The 15,756-nt window shown below is 47.5% G+C and overlaps 1 protein-coding gene across 1 annotated transcript in view; it reads right to left on the reverse strand.

Moving 5' to 3' along the window:
• Window positions 1-14,190, reverse strand: part of LOC311120235 (ubiquitin-like modifier-activating enzyme 6) — a gene marked incomplete at its 3' end in the record, with an annotated part of 15,706 nt that extends 1,516 nt beyond the window's left edge. Inside the window, exons 1-10 of the mRNA XM_084194850.1 lie at window positions 14,069-14,190; window positions 12,354-12,434; window positions 11,724-11,818; window positions 10,610-10,638; window positions 10,274-10,368; window positions 8,903-9,014; window positions 8,533-8,613; window positions 2,469-2,591; window positions 2,274-2,397; window positions 1,689-1,792 (exon numbers count right to left, since the gene is read on the reverse strand). Coding sequence (XP_084050976.1) covers window positions 1,689-1,792; window positions 2,274-2,397; window positions 2,469-2,591; window positions 8,533-8,613; window positions 8,903-9,014; window positions 10,274-10,368; window positions 10,610-10,638; window positions 11,724-11,818; window positions 12,354-12,394 — 804 coding nt within the window. The 5' untranslated portion in view covers window positions 12,395-12,434; window positions 14,069-14,190. The remainder of the gene's footprint in view (window positions 1-1,688; window positions 1,793-2,273; window positions 2,398-2,468; window positions 2,592-8,532; window positions 8,614-8,902; window positions 9,015-10,273; window positions 10,369-10,609; window positions 10,639-11,723; window positions 11,819-12,353; window positions 12,435-14,068) is intronic.
• Window positions 14,191-15,756: the final 1,566 nt, after the last annotated feature.

Genomic DNA, 15,756 nt, shown 5'->3' on the forward strand with positions numbered 1-15,756 from the left:
ACACGGAGACACACGGACACACGGAGACACACGGAGACACACGGAGACACACGGAGACACACGGAGACACACGGAGACACACGGACACACGGAGACACACGGACACACACGGACACACATGGAGACACACGGAGACACATGGAGACACACGGACACACGGAGACACACGGACACACATGGAGACACACGGAGACACATGGAGACACACGGAGACACACGGAGACACGGAGACACACGGAGACACACGGAGACACACGGAGACACATGGAGACACACGGAGACACATGGAGACACGGACACATGGAGACACACGGAGACACACGGAGACACACGGAGACACACGGAGACACACAGAGACACACGGAGACACACGGAGACACACGGACACACATGGAGACACACGGAGACACATGGAGACACACGGAGACACACGGAGACACACGGAGACACATGGAGACACACGGAGACACACGGAGACAAATGGAGACACACGGAGACACGGACACATGGAGACACGGACACATGGAGACACACGGAGACACACGGAGACACATGGAGACACACGGAGACACACGGAGACACACGGAGACACGGACACATGGAGACACACGGAGACACACGGAGACACGGACACACACGGAGACACACGGAGACACACGGAGACACACGGAGACACACGGAGACACACGGAGACACACGGAGACACACGGACACACACGGAGACACACGGAGACACACGGAGACACACGGAGACACACGGAGACACATGGAGACACACGGAGACACACGGAGAGACACGGAGACACATGGAGACACACGGAGACACACGGAGACACACGGAGACACATGGAGACACACGGAGACACACATTTAAGGAAAAGACCACTCCAAACTGTCTTTTGGTATGCGTTTCATTAGTCCACTGTTGATACGGCCCCAAAACAATCAGCAAGCAACTTTTCAACATATAGATCTTTCAAACTACAGAAAGCCACACAGTATGATGCGTTCTGGAAACTAGATCTTGAAAACTTGATTGCTGACAGGCAAAACATTTTGGGACTGTATCAACAGTGGACTAATACATTTTTGTACCAAAATATGGCATTTTCCTTTAAGTGTAAAGCTTTAAAAGTGTTATGTCATTTATGAATGTTGTGTTGTGGTGTGGTTGTGTTGCGGTTGTGGTTGTGTAACGGTTGTGTTGCGGTTGCGGTTGTGTTGCGGTTGTGGTTGTGTAACGGTTGTGTTGTGGTTGTGGTTGTGTTGCGGTTGTGGTTGTGTAACAATTGTGTTGCGGTTGTGTAACAGTTGTGTTGTGGTTGTGTTGTGTTGCGGTTGTGTTGCGGTTGTGTAACGGTTGTGTTGTGGTTGTGTAACGGTTGTGGTTGTGGTTGTGTAACGGTTGTGTTGCGGTTGTGGTTGTGGTAGTGTTGCGGTTGTGGTTGTGTAACGGTTGTGGTTGTGTAACGGTTGTGTTGCGGTTGTGGTTGTGGTAGTGTTGCGATTGTGGTTGTGTAACGGTTGTGTTGTGGTTGTGGTAGTGATGCGGTTGTGGTTGTGGTAGTGTTGCGGTTGTGGTTGTGTAACGGTTGTGTTGTGGTTGTGTAACGGTTGTGTTGCGGTTGTGGTTGTGGTAGTGTTGCGGTTGCGGTTGTGTAACGGTTGTGTTGTGGTTGTGTACTTACGAAGCTGTATGTTCTAGGGGTTTTGACCAGCAGGAAGAAGCCTCCATGTGCATAGGGCTGCAGCCACGACGTGTCCCCTATGGTGAAACTGTGGGGGGAGAGGACTGACACACACATTATTATCAACAATAATCCAACTCGCTCTGTCTCTCCTACCTGTGACCTGTCTTAAGACTGTCGTATCAGGACCTGTGACCTGTCATAAGACTGTCGTGTCAGTAGCTGTGACCTGTCATAAGACTGTCGTATCAGTAGCTGTGACCTGTCATAAGACTGTCGTGTCAGTAGCTGTGACCTGTCATAAGACTGTCGTGTCAGTAGCTGTGACCTGTCATAAGACTGTCGTATCAGTAGCTGTGACCTGTCATAAGACTGTCGTATCAGTACCTGTGACCTGTCATAAGCCTGTCGTATCAGTACCTGTGACCTGTCATAAGCCTGTCATATCAGTACCTGTGACCTGTCATAAGCCTGTCGTATCAGTACCTGTGACCTGTCATAAGCCTGTCGTATCAGTAGCTGTGACCTGTCATAAGCCTGTGGTATCAGTACCTGTGACCTGTCATAAGCCTGTGGTATCAGTACCTGTGACCTGTCGTGCGGTGCCGTTGAGTGTGTCCATGCCGTTGACCTCTCTGAAGAGAACACTCTGTCCAGTCTGGAGGCCGTGGGTCCTGCTGTCCATACAGGTTACCACCCCTGGGTTACCCTAAAGGTCAAAGGTTAGAGGTCAGAGAGGAGGGTGTGTGTGTGTGTGTGTGTGTGTGTGTACCTGTGTACCTGTGTGATGTTCTGGATAAAGATCTCCTTGGCTTCCTCTCCCGTGGCGTCAGACACCTCAAACCGCTCCCCGAAGTCACAGAACACTCTCACACAGATCCCGAAGGCATCACAGCCAATGAACTACGAGGAGAGAGGGACAACATGATGTTAGTCCCCCGGGGGGGGAACGAGGCTGCAGACCAATCATCTCTCCTTTCTCCTGAAGGGCGCGCTTGTTAAATTCCCTTCATGGATTTGAAAGGACATGATTGGTCTATGGAAACTCCCCCTACACCAATCCAATGGTGCTTTTACATTTTCTGAGGAGTAGTGAACGAGTGTACACTTCAGGAGGAAGGAGAGGTTATTGGGACGCACACTAGAGTGTAGCCCAAATGGCACAATATACAATACATAGTGTACCATTGACCAGGACTCTATTCAATACATAGTGTACCATTGACCAGGACTCTATTCAATACATAGTGTACCATTGACCTGGACTCTATTCAATACATAGTGTACCATTGACCAGGACTCTATTCAATACATAGTGTACCATTGACCTGGACTCTATTCAATACATAGTGTACCATTGACCTGGACTCTATTCAATACATAGTGTACCATTGACCAGGACTCTATTCAATACATAGTGTACCATTGACCAGGACTCTATTCAATACATAGTGTATCATTGACCAGGACTCTATTCAATACATAGTGTACCATTGACCAGGATCCTATTCAATACATAGTGTACCATTGACCAGGACTCTATTCAATACATAGTGTATCATTGACCAGGACTCTATTCAATACATAGTGTACCATTGACCAGGATCCTATTCAATACATAGTGTACCATTGACCAGGACTCTATTCAATACATAGTGTACCATTGACCTGGACTCTATTCAATACATAGTGTACCATTGACCAGGACTCTATTCAATACATAGTGTACCATTGACCTGGACTCTATTCAATACATAGTGTACCATTGACCAGGACTCTATTCAATACATAGTGTACCATTGACCAGGACTCTATTCAATACATAGTGTACCATAGAGGTCTTATCCTGATAGGAGTGTCTCTATATGTAGAGGTCTTATCCTGATAGGAGTGTCTCTATATGTAGAGGTCTTATCCTGATGGGAGGGTCTCTATATGTAAAGGTCTTATCCTGATAAGTGGTCCTCTGTAGCTCAGCTGGTAGAGCACGGCGCTTGTAACGCCAAGGTAGTGGGTTCGATCCCCGGGACCACCCATACACAAAAAAAATGTATGCACGCATGACTGTAAGTCGCTTTGGATAAAAGCGTCTGCTAAATGGCATATTATTATTTATTATTGATAGGAGGCTGATGGGTGGGTCTCTATATGTAGAGGTCTTATCCTGATAGGAGTGTCTCTATATGTAGAGGTCTTATCCTGATAGGAGGGTCTCTATATGTAGAGGTCTTATCCTGGTAGGAGGCTGATAGGAGTGTCTCTATATGTAAAGGTCTTATCCTGATAGGAGGCTGATGGGTGTGTCTTTATATGTAGAGGTCTTATCCTGATAGGAGGCTGATGGGAGGGTCTCTATATGTAGAGGTCTTATCCTGATAGGAGGGTCTCTATATGTAGAGGTCTTATCCTGATAGGAGGGTCTCTATATGTAGAGGTCTTATCCTGATAGGAGGGTCTCTATATGTAAAGGTCTTATCCTGATGGGAGGGTCTCTATATGTAGAGGTATTATCCTGATAGGAGGGTCTCTATATGTAAAGGTCTTATCCTGATAGGAGGCTGATAGGAGTGTCTCTATATGTAGAGGTCTTATCCTGATAGGAGTGTCTCTATATGTAGAGGTCTTATCCTGATAGGAGTGTCTCTATATGTAGAGGTCTTATCCTGATAGGAGGGTCTCTATATGTAGAGGTCTTATCCTGATAGGAGGGTCTCTATATGTAGAGGTCTTATCCTGATAGGAGGGTCTCTATATGTAGAGGTCTTACCCTGATAGGAGGGTCTCTATATGTAGAGGTCTTACCCTGATAGGAGGGTCTCTATATGTAGAGGTCTTATCCTGATAGGAGGGTCTCTATATGTAGAGGTCTTATCCTGATAGGAGTGTCTCTATATGTAAAGGTCTTATCCTGATAGGAGGCTGATGGGTGTGTCTCTATATGTAGAGGTCTTATCCTGATAGGAGTGTCTCTATATGTAGAGGTCTTATCCTGATAGGAGGGTCTCTATATGTAGAGGTCTTATCCTGATAGGAGGGTCTCTATATGTAGAGGTCTTATCCTGATAGGAGGGTCTCTATATGTAGAGGTCTTATCCTGATAGGAGTGTCTCTATACGTAGAGGTCTTATCCTGATAGGAGGGTCTCTATATGTAGAGGTCTTATCCTGATAGGAGGCTGATAGGAGTGTCTCTATATGTAGAGGTCTTATCCTGATAGGAGGGTCTCTATATGTAGAGGTCTTATCCTGATAGGAGGCTGATGGGTGTGTCTCTATATGTAGAGGTCTTATCCTGATAGGAGGGTCTCTATATGTAGAGGTCTTACCCTGATAGGAGGGTCTCTATATGTAGAGGTCTTACCCTGATAGGAGGGTCTCTATATGTAGAGGTCTTATCCTGATAGGAGGCTGATGGGTGTGTCTCTATATGTAGAGGTCTTATCCTGATATGAGGGTCTCTATATGTAGAGGTCTTATCCTGATAGGAGGCTGATGGGTGTGTCTCTATATGTAGAGGTCTTACCCTGATAGGAGGGTCTCTATATGTAGAGGTCTTATCCTGATAGGAGGGTCTCTATATGTAAAGGTCTTATCCTGATGGGAGGGTCTCTATATGTAGAGGTCTTATCCTGATAGGAGGGTCTCTATATGTAAAGGTCTTATCCTGATAGGAGGCTGATGGGTGGGTCTCTATATGTAGAGGTCTTATCCTGATAGGAGTGTCTCTATATGTAGAGGTCTTATCCTGATAGGAGGGTCTCTATATGTAGAGGTCTTATCCTGGTAGGAGGCTGATAGGAGTGTCTCTATATGTAAAGGTCTTATCCTGATAGGAGGCTGATGGGTGTGTCTCTATATGTAGAGGTCTTATCCTGATAGGAGGCTGATGGGAGGGTCTCTATATGTAGAGGTCTTATCCTGATAGGAGGGTCTCTATATGTAGAGGTCTTATCCTGATAGGAGGGTCTCTATATGTAGAGGTCTTATCCTGATAGGAGGGTCTCTATATGTAAAGGTCTTATCCTGATGGGAGGGTCTCTATATGTAGAGGTATTATCCTGATAGGAGGGTCTCTATATGTAAAGGTCTTATCCTGATAGGAGGCTGATAGGAGTGTCTCTATATGTAGAGGTCTTATCCTGATAGGAGTGTCTCTATATGTAGAGGTCTAATCCTGATAGGAGTGTCTCTATATGTAGAGGTCTTATCCTGATAGGAGGGTCTCTATATGTAGAGGTCTTATCCTGATAGGAGGGTCTCTATATGTAGAGGTCTTATCCTGATAGGAGGGTCTCTATATGTAGAGGTCTTACCCTGATAGGAGGGTCTCTATATGTAGAGGTCTTACCCTGATAGGAGGGTCTCTATATGTAGAGGTCTTATCCTGATAGGAGGGTCTCTATATGTAGAGGTCTTATCCTGATAGGAGTGTCTCTATATGTAAAGGTCTTATCCTGATAGGAGGCTGATGGGTGTGTCTCTATATGTAGAGGTCTTATCCTGATAGGAGTGTCTCTATATGTAGAGGTCTTATCCTGATAGGAGGGTCTCTATATGTAGAGGTCTTATCCTGATAGGAGGGTCTCTATATGTAGAGGTCTTATCCTGATAGGAGGGTCTCTATATGTAGAGGTCTTATCCTGATAGGAGTGTCTCTATACGTAGAGGTCTTATCCTGATAGGAGGGTCTCTATATGTAGAGGTCTTATCCTGATAGGAGGCTGATAGGAGTGTCTCTATATGTAGAGGTCTTATCCTGATAGGAGGGTCTCTATATGTAGAGGTCTTATCCTGATAGGAGGCTGATGGGTGTGTCTCTATATGTAGAGGTCTTATCCTGATAGGAGGGTCTCTATATGTAGAGGTCTTACCCTGATAGGAGGGTCTCTATATGTAGAGGTCTTACCCTGATAGGAGGGTCTCTATATGTAGAGGTCTTATCCTGATAGGAGGCTGATGGGTGTGTCTCTATATGTAGAGGTCTTATCCTGATATGAGGGTCTCTATATGTAGAGGTCTTATCCTGATAGGAGGCTGATGGGTGTGTCTCTATATGTAGAGGTCTTACCCTGATAGGAGGGTCTCTATATGTAGAGGTCTTATCCTGATAGGAGGCTGATGGGTGTGTCTCTATATGTAGAGGTCTTACCCTGATAGGAGGGTCTCTATATGTAGAGGTCTTATCCTGATAGGAGGGTCTCTATATGTAGAGGTCTTATCCTGATAGGAGGGTCTCTATATGTAGAGGTCTTATCCTGATAGGAGTGTCTCTATACGTAGAGGTCTTATCCTGATAGGAGGGTCTCTATATGTAGAGGTCTTATCCTGATAGGAGGCTGATAGGAGTGTCTCTATATGTAGAGGTCTTATCCTGATAGGAGGGTCTCTATATGTAGAGGTCTTACCCTGATAGGAGGGTCTCTATATGTAGAGGTCTTATCCTGATAGGAGGCTGATGGGTGTGTCTCTATATGTAGAGGTCTTATCCTGATAGGAGGGTCTCTATATGTAGAGGTCTTATCCTGATAGGAGGCTGATGGGTGTGTCTCTATATGTAGAGGTCTTACCCTGATAGGAGGGTCTCTATATGTAGAGGTCTTATCCTGATAGGAGGCTGATGGGTGTGTCTCTATATGTAGAGGTCTTACCCTGATAGGAGGGTCTCTATATGTAGAGGTCTTATCCTGATAGGAGGGTCTCTATATGTAGAGGTCTTATCCTGATAGGAGGGTCTCTATATGTAGAGGTCTTATCCTGATAGGAGTGTCTCTATACGTAGAGGTCTTATCCTGATAGGAGGGTCTCTATATGTAGAGGTCTTATTCTGATAGGAGGCTGATAGGAGTGTCTCTATATGTAGAGGTCTTATCCTGATAGGAGGGTCTCTATATGTAGAGGTCTTATCCTGATAGGAGGCTGATGGGTGTGTCTCTATATGTAGAGGTCTTATCCTGATAGGAGGGTCTCTATATGTAGAGGTCTTATCCTGATAGGAGGGTCTCTATATGTAGAGGTCTTACCCTGATAGGAGGGTCTCTATATGTAGAGGTCTTATCCTGATAGGAGGCTGATGGGTGTGTCTCTATATGTAGAGGTCTTATCCTGATAGGAGGGTCTCTATATGTAGAGGTCTTATCCTGATAGGAGGCTGATGGGTGTGTCTCTATATGTAGAGGTCTTACCCTGATAGGAGGGTCTCTATATGTAGAGGTCTTATCCTGATAGGAGGGTCTCTATATGTAGAGGTCTTATCCTGATAGGAGGGTCTCTATATGTAGAGGTCTTATCCTGATAGGAGGGTCTCTATATGTAGAGGCCTTATCCTGATAGGAGGGTCTCTATATGTAAAGGTCTTATCCTGATAGGAGGCTGATGGGTGTGTCTCTATATGTAGAGGTCTTATCCTGATAGGAGGGTCTCTATATGTAGAGGTCTTATCCTGATAGGAGGGTCTCTATATGTAGAGGTCTTATCCTGATAGGAGGGTCTCTATATGTAGAGGTCTTATCCTGATAGGAGGGTCTCTATATGTAGAGGTCTTATCCTGATAGGAGGGTCTCTATATGTAGAGGTCTTATCCTGATAGGAGGGTCTCTATATGTAGAGGTCTTATCCTGATAGGAGTGTCTCTATATGTAGAGGTCTTATCCTGATAGGAGGCTGATGGGTGTGTCTCTATATGTAGAGGTCTTATCCTGATAGGAGGGTCTCTATATGTAGAGGTCTTATCCTGATAGGAGGCTGATGGGTGTGTCTCTATATGTAGAGGTCTTATCCTGATAGGAGGGTCTCTATATGTAAAGGTCTTATCCTGATAGGAGGGTCTCTATATGTAAAGGTCTTACCCTGATAGGAGGCTGATGGAAGTGGCAGAAGTCATTGACTTTCTTCTGGATACTCAGTCTGGCCTCAGTCAGGATCACACACTGGGCAACACAACAAGGACAGTCAACAGTGTTCCCGATCAACACAACAAGGACAGTCAACAGTGTTCCCGATCAACACAACAAGGACAGTCAACAGTGTTCCCGATCAACACAACAAGGACAGTCAACAGTGTTCCCGATCAACACAACAAGGACAGTCAACAGTGTTCCCGATCAACACAACAAGGACAGTCAACAGTGTTCCCGATCAACACAACAAGGACAGTCAACAGTGTTCCCGATCCACTACATTACAATCCCTCATCTACAAGACGTGCGTGTCCCTCACCTGGTACCTGTTGAGGAAGCTGAGGTCAGTGGAGAGGTCTAGAGAGGAGGAGGAGGTGTCCACGTGGACGTAGGGGTTCAACTCTGCTACCCTGGGATGGACCGCCTCAACCCTGGGGGAGAGACAAGGGGATGAGAGGAGTGGGAGACAAGATGGAAGAAGGGAGAGAGAGACAGAGACAGAGACAGACAGACAGACAGACAGACAGACAGAGAGAGAGAGAGAGAGAGAGAGAGACAGAGAGAGAGAGAGACATAGACAGAGAGAGAGACAGAAATACCAATTCAAACCATGAAACCTAATTCAAACAATGAAAACCTGGGTATTTTGGAAAAGTAAGGGGATTGTTTCCCGACCCCTAGCTTCCTGTTTCCGGTGTTACCGAGATGCCACAAATGCTAACGACGCAACAAGCAGCCTGGCCTCAGAGCAGTACACTACAGCTGCCAAAGACAGTGGGCATGTTGCGTAGCGACGTAATGCTGATGGCCGTTCCCTTGTAGTAACTGCAGATAGATATTACTGGTCTCACCTGTCCCTCCGAGTCAGCACATCGTCCTGTCTTAGCGACGTAATGCTGATGGTCGTTCCCTTGTAGTAACTGCAGATAGATATTACTGGTCTCACCTGTTCCTCCGAGTCAGCACATCGTCCTGTCGTTCCCTTGTAGTAACCGCAGATAGATATTACTGGTCTTACCTGTTCCTCCGAGTCAGCACATCGTCCTGTCGTTCCCTTGTAGTAACCGCAGATAGATATTACTGGTCTTACCTGTTCCTCCGAGTCAGCACATCGTCCTGTCGTTCCCTTGTAGTAACCGCAGATAGATATTACTGGTCTTACCTGTTCCTCCGAGTCAGCACATCGTCCTGTCGTTCCCTTGCAGTAACTGCAGATAGATATTACTGGTCTTACCTGTTCCTCCGAGTCAGCACATCGTCCTGTCGTTCCCTTGTAGTAACTGCAGATAGATATTACTGGTCTCACCTGTCCCTCCGAGTCAGCACATCGTCCTGTCTTAGCGACGTAATGCTGATGGGCCGTTCCCTTGTAGTAACTGCAGATAGATATTACTGGTCTTACCTGTTCCTCCGAGTCAGCACATCGTCCTGTCGTTCCCTTGTAGTAACCGCAGATAGATATTACTGGTCTTACCTGTTCCTCCGAGTCAGCACATCGTCCTGTCGTTCCCTTGTAGTAACTGCAGATAGATATTACTGGTCTTACCTGTTCCTCCGAGTCAGCACATCGTCCTGTCGTTCCCTTGTAGTAACCGCAGATAGATATTACTGGTCTTACCTGTTCCTCCGAGTCAGCACATCGTCCTGTCGTTCCCTTGTAGTAACTGCAGATAGATATTACTGGTCTTACCTGTTCCTCCGAGTCAGCACATCGTCCTGTCTGAGGAAGAAGTTGGAGCCCAGGTCCCGTGTCTCACACCGCTTACTGTCATGCAGCGTCAGGGCCTGTACACACACACACACACACACACACACACACACACACACACGTCACTTAAATTCCATTTCACTCTTTATGAAACATGGTGACAATGACAATGTAGCTGAACGACATCATCATAAAAGAATAAGGACGTGTCCCAAAATGGAACCCTGTTCCCTACGTAGTGCACTACTTTTGACCAGAGCGCCCCCCCCCATTGGGGAATAGGGTGCCGTTTGGAACGTAGGCTAAAATCGCACTCACCTTCACACCTGCTAACACGATGTTCTTCGCTGTGAAAACAGGGCAGAGATGTCTAACGTCAGTCATGTGACAGGAAATACATGTATACGATACATACTGTAAAACACTCACTAAAATGCGATGTAATTTCACTTAAAAATGGCATGTTCTGGCATGTACAGTCACGTAATGTCACATAACGTCATGCGGTGACTGACAGATATCTAAGCTTGGGATGTTGGCCCACCACCTCAAGCCCAACCTCGACAAGACGGAGCTGCTCTTCCTCCCGGGGAAGGCCTGCCCGCTCAAAAGGCCTCTCCATCATGGTTGACAACTCCACAATGTCGACCCCTCCCAGAGTGCAAAGAACCGTGACTCGCTCCTGCAGGTTCATGCTCTACAACATCCGTAGAGTACGACCCTACCTCACACAGGAAAGCTCCCCGCTTGTGCCATCAAACCCCTGCAACTCATCCAGAATGCTGAAGCCTGCCTGCTGTTCAACCCTTCCCAAGTTCTCTCATGTCACCCCCCCCTCTCCTCTGCACACTACACTGGCTTCCAGTCGAAGCTCACATCCACTACAAGACCATGGTTGGTGACCTCTGGTCTCTTGGCCCTCCCACCCCTACGGGAGGCCAGCTCCCGCTCAGCCCAGTCCAAGCTCTTCTCTGTCCCGGCACCCCAATGGTGGAACCAGCTCCCGCTCTGCCCAGTCCAAGCTCTTCTCTGTCCCGGCACCCCAATGGTGGAACCAGCTCCCGCTCTGCCCAGTCCAAGCTCTTCTCTGTCCCGGCACCCCAATGGTGGAACCAGCTCCCGCTCTGCCCAGTCCAAGCTCTTCTCTGTCCCGGCACCCCAATGGTGGAACCAGCTCCCGCTCTGCCCAGTCCAAGCTCTTCTCTGTCCCGGCACCCCAATGGTGGAACCAGCTTCCCCCTGAAGCTAAGACAGCAGAGTCCCTGCCCATGTACTTTCTATGCCTGTGATCCCACCTAGCTATCTTAATGTCAATGTAAAATGTAAATAATGCCATGTACCGTCATGTAATGTCATGTAATGTCACATAATGTCATGCTATGTCATGTTAATATCATGTAAAGTCATGCTATGTCATGGTTATGTCACCTACCGATCTCCACTCCCAGTCCTCCCATTCCACTGAGGAAGACAGAAGACTGAGCCATCTGCTGCATAGCACTGTCCCCCAGGACATACCTCTGACGACTGGAAGGAGGGGAGGGGGGGTTAGGGAGGGAGGGAGGGAGGGGGAGGGAGAGGGGAGGGAGGGGAGGGGGGTTAGGGAGGGAGGGAGGGAAGGAGGAGGGAGAGGGGAGAGAGGGAGGGGAGAGAGGGAGGGAGGGAGGGAAGGAGGAGGGAGAGGGGAGGGAGGGAGGGGAGGAGGAGGGAGAGGGGAGGGAGGGAGGGGAGAGAGAGGGAGAGAGGGAGGATGGGGGTTAGGGGGGGGTTAGGGAGGGAGAGAGAGCGAGAGGGAGAGAGAGAGAGAGAGAGTGGGGGGGGGGGGCAGGGAAGAGGGGGGCAGGGAAGAGGGGGGGAGGCAGGGAGGCAGGGAAGGGGAGGGGAGGCAGGGAAGGGGAGGGGAGGGCAGGGGAGGAGAGATCAAATTATGTTGTTGTGAGACAGTGGGCACGTAAAATTTGTTTTGTAAGAACTATAACTGCTATGTAATTGTACCCACTTAATAGTGATCTGTGACAATTGTGCATTGTGAGACCGGCAGTTTGGTATACAGGGGACTTACCTGTACAGGGAGTCATCAATCTCCATGGAGTCAGCTGACATCTTGGGAGGGGAAAACTCACTGGTCCTAGGAGCACTGGATCTTGGGAGAGAAAGAGAAAGAGAGAGAGAGAGAGAGAGAGAGAGAGAGAGAGAGAGAGAGAGAGAGAGAGACAGAGAGAGAGAGACATAGAGAGAGAGCGAGAGATCATGGAGGTGAGAGAGAGAGAGAGAGAGAGACAGAGAGAGAGAGACAGAGACAGAGAGACATAGAGAGAGAGAGATCATGGAGGTGAGAGAGAGAGAGAGAGAGACAGACAGAGACAGAGAGACATAGAGAGAGATCATGGAGGTGAGAGAGAGAGAGAGAGAGAGAGAGACAGAGAGAGAGAGACAGAGAGAGAGAAAGAGGTCATGGAGGAGAGAAGGGAGTGCTGGGGCAGAAACGTGCCCCCAGGGGCCAAGTTTGGGAAACCCTGGTCTCCACGCTAGTCTTGAGGTCACAGGGGCTATGTCCCAATTATTTCTCCTTCCTCCCAGAGTTTGCACTTGTTCAATTCCCAAATCACTGCTTTGAATGTAAATGACTGGTATAAGAAACTCCCTCTGGCTCTCTCTCTCCTCCACCAATCCACTCCTTTCAGAGGGAGTTTGTGGAAAGTAGCGAACGAATGCACACTTCACAAGAAAGGACATATTATTGGGACGCACCCATTTGTGTTTATCAGGTGTGTTAGTGCTGGGCTGTAACAAAAGCCTGCACGCCCTGTGGGTGGGTCTCCAGAACCAGGATTAAAAGGACACTGCTCTGTCCTTACAGTTGTGATAAAAGGAATAACATTATTATAGAATTCATCTTAGCTAGTTATGTCTCTGTAATATCTGATGACGAGTCTCCCGAGTGGCGCAGTGGTCTAAGGCTGTGCCACTAGAGATCCTGGTTCGAATCCAGGCTCTGTCGCAGGCGGCCGCGGCCGGGAGACCCATGGGGCGGCGCACAATTGGCCCAGCGTCGTCCAGGGTAGGGGAGGGAATGGCCGGCAGGGATGTAGCTCAGTTGGTAGAGCATGGCGTTTGCAACGCCAGGGTTGTGGGTTCGATTCCCACGGGGGGGGCCCCAGTATGAAAATGTATGCACTCACTTAACTGTAAGTCGCTCTGGATAAGAGCGTCTGCTAAATGACATAAATGTAATGACGTGCTATCTTAGATAATAATGTGCTGTCATCTGGGCTTGTCCTTATCTGCAGAAATAGCTACAGCACAATCCACTCTATTATGATACTAGCTGTCCAATGTCGAGGTAAAATAGCTAGCTACATTTAAGCTTTGTGTTTAGGTGAGCTAAAAGTATCTATCTGGTCGTTCTTACCGTTAGATAGCTACATCATCACCATTCCAAATTAACTTGATAGCTGAGTAGTTAGCTAACTAAACAGTATTGCTAGCTAGCTAGCTAGCTAGCTAGCTAACTTCCTGGACCCAATCTGCAGTTAGCTACTACTGTAGTAGCTAGCTACAATAATGCGAGGATGTTGTACGAGTAGCAGTAGTAGTAGTAGAAAGGTTACCATATTCAATATCCATGTTTTGAGGTTTACCACTTCTCAATGCCTTGTCAATAGCCATCTATGTGTTTAGCTTGCTACGATGGCTAACCTAACTTAGCATAGACCGCTTACTCAGAAGAGCCTGTTAGCTAGCATTAGCTAACAGTTTAGCTAGCTAACAACTTGCCTGATGCCGGGTCAGTGCAAAGACAACCTCCATAAACATGTATACTCTTGACGTATTAAGGACAATTCTTCCTATGGTTGCAGATACAGATGTCCATAATGGTATTTCTGTATGTTGTTAAAAACGTCATTCTGTTACCTTGTCGTTGTGCACCAGGATCATTGAGTTCTTGTGACGAATGAATGGCTAAAAACATCAAACTGTTCCGGGTTACCCAAGGTTCAAGTTTAAATTATATTTATTTGATACATTATGAAAATTAAAATTAAAATTACAACAAACAACTTAAACAAAATTGTTCTGGGATATCCAGACTTTAGGCTATTTAAATCAATTTGTTATATCGCAATAACAAGTGATCTGTACTTTCTCTCTGTATTTGGCATTGACAGAATAGCTCTGACAGTAGTGGCCAACTTTGACCAGATTTCATATTAAGGGCAGGCATCATAGTGCATCATATCATGTATCATTGGTCCTATTGAAAACCTGCAAGACACCATTTTACATTTTAGGAGAAAACAGAGGCACTGTTCAAACAGCCAAAGTTCATCTGCCCAGTAAAACATTTACAACTCAGACTATCTAACTAATATGGGTGAGGGGTTGAGAGAGGAGAGGGGGTGAGGGAGGAGAGGGGGTCAGGAGGGGAGGGGAGGGGAGGGGAGAGGAGCGGGGCTGAGGAGGTGAAGGGTAGAGGGGTGAGGAGGTGAAGGGTAGAGGGGGTGAGGAGGTGAAGGGTAGAGGGGGTGAGGAGGTGAAGGGTAGAGGGGGTGAGGAGGTGAGGAGGTGAAGGGAGAGGAGGTGAGAGGAGAGGGGGTCAGGAGGTGAGGGGAGAGGAGGTGAGAGGAGAGGAGAGGGGGTCAGGGGGTGAGGGGAGAGGAGGTGAGAGGAGAGGAGAGGAGAGGGGGTCAGGAGGTGAGGGGAGAGGAGGTGAGGAGGTGAAAGGGAGAAGGGGTGAGGATGTGAGGTGGTGAGGATGTGAAGGGTAGAGGGGTTGATGAGCTGAGGGCGAGAGATGAGGAGGTGAAGGGGAGAGGGGGTGAGGAGGTGTACACGGACCTTGTACACTACAGTTCACAACATGCTCACTAATAAATGTGGGCAGCAGGTAGCTTAGTGGTTAAGAGCGTAGTGCCAGTAACCGAAAGGTCGCTGGTTCTAATCCCCGAGCCAACTACGTGAAAAATCTGTCGATGACAACAGTCTCTTGTCTTTATAGGACTATACTGAACCAGGTTCAACAGTCTCTTGTCTTTATAGGACTATACTGAACCAGGTTCAGCAGTCTCTTGTCTTTATAGGACTATACTGAACCAGGTTCAGCAGTCTCTTGTCTTTATAGGACTATACTGAACCAGGTTCAGCAGTCTCTTGTCTTTATAGGACTATACTGAACCAGGTTCAGCAGTCTCTTGTCTTTATAGGACTATACTGAACCAGGTTCAGGTAAACTGGGACAATGTTGTTGGTAAATCACTCTCGACAATGACTGTAGGCCCCACTTCCTGGTGTGTGTGTGTGTGTGTGTGTGTGTGTGTGTGTGTGTGTGTGTGTGTGTGTGTGTGTGTGTGTGTGTGAAGCCAGCCATCTCTGTCAACCATCCCTCCCTTCATATTGGCCAAACGGCAACCCCCTCGGGTACCTCCCCTCTGAACTCCTGCCCAAAAACAACACACACGAACGAC

This window comes from Coregonus lavaretus (assembly GCF_964263955.1).
Source record: "Coregonus lavaretus genome assembly, contig: HAP1_SCAFFOLD_5363, whole genome shotgun sequence".
Lineage (NCBI taxonomy): Eukaryota > Metazoa > Chordata > Actinopteri > Salmoniformes > Salmonidae > Coregonus > Coregonus lavaretus.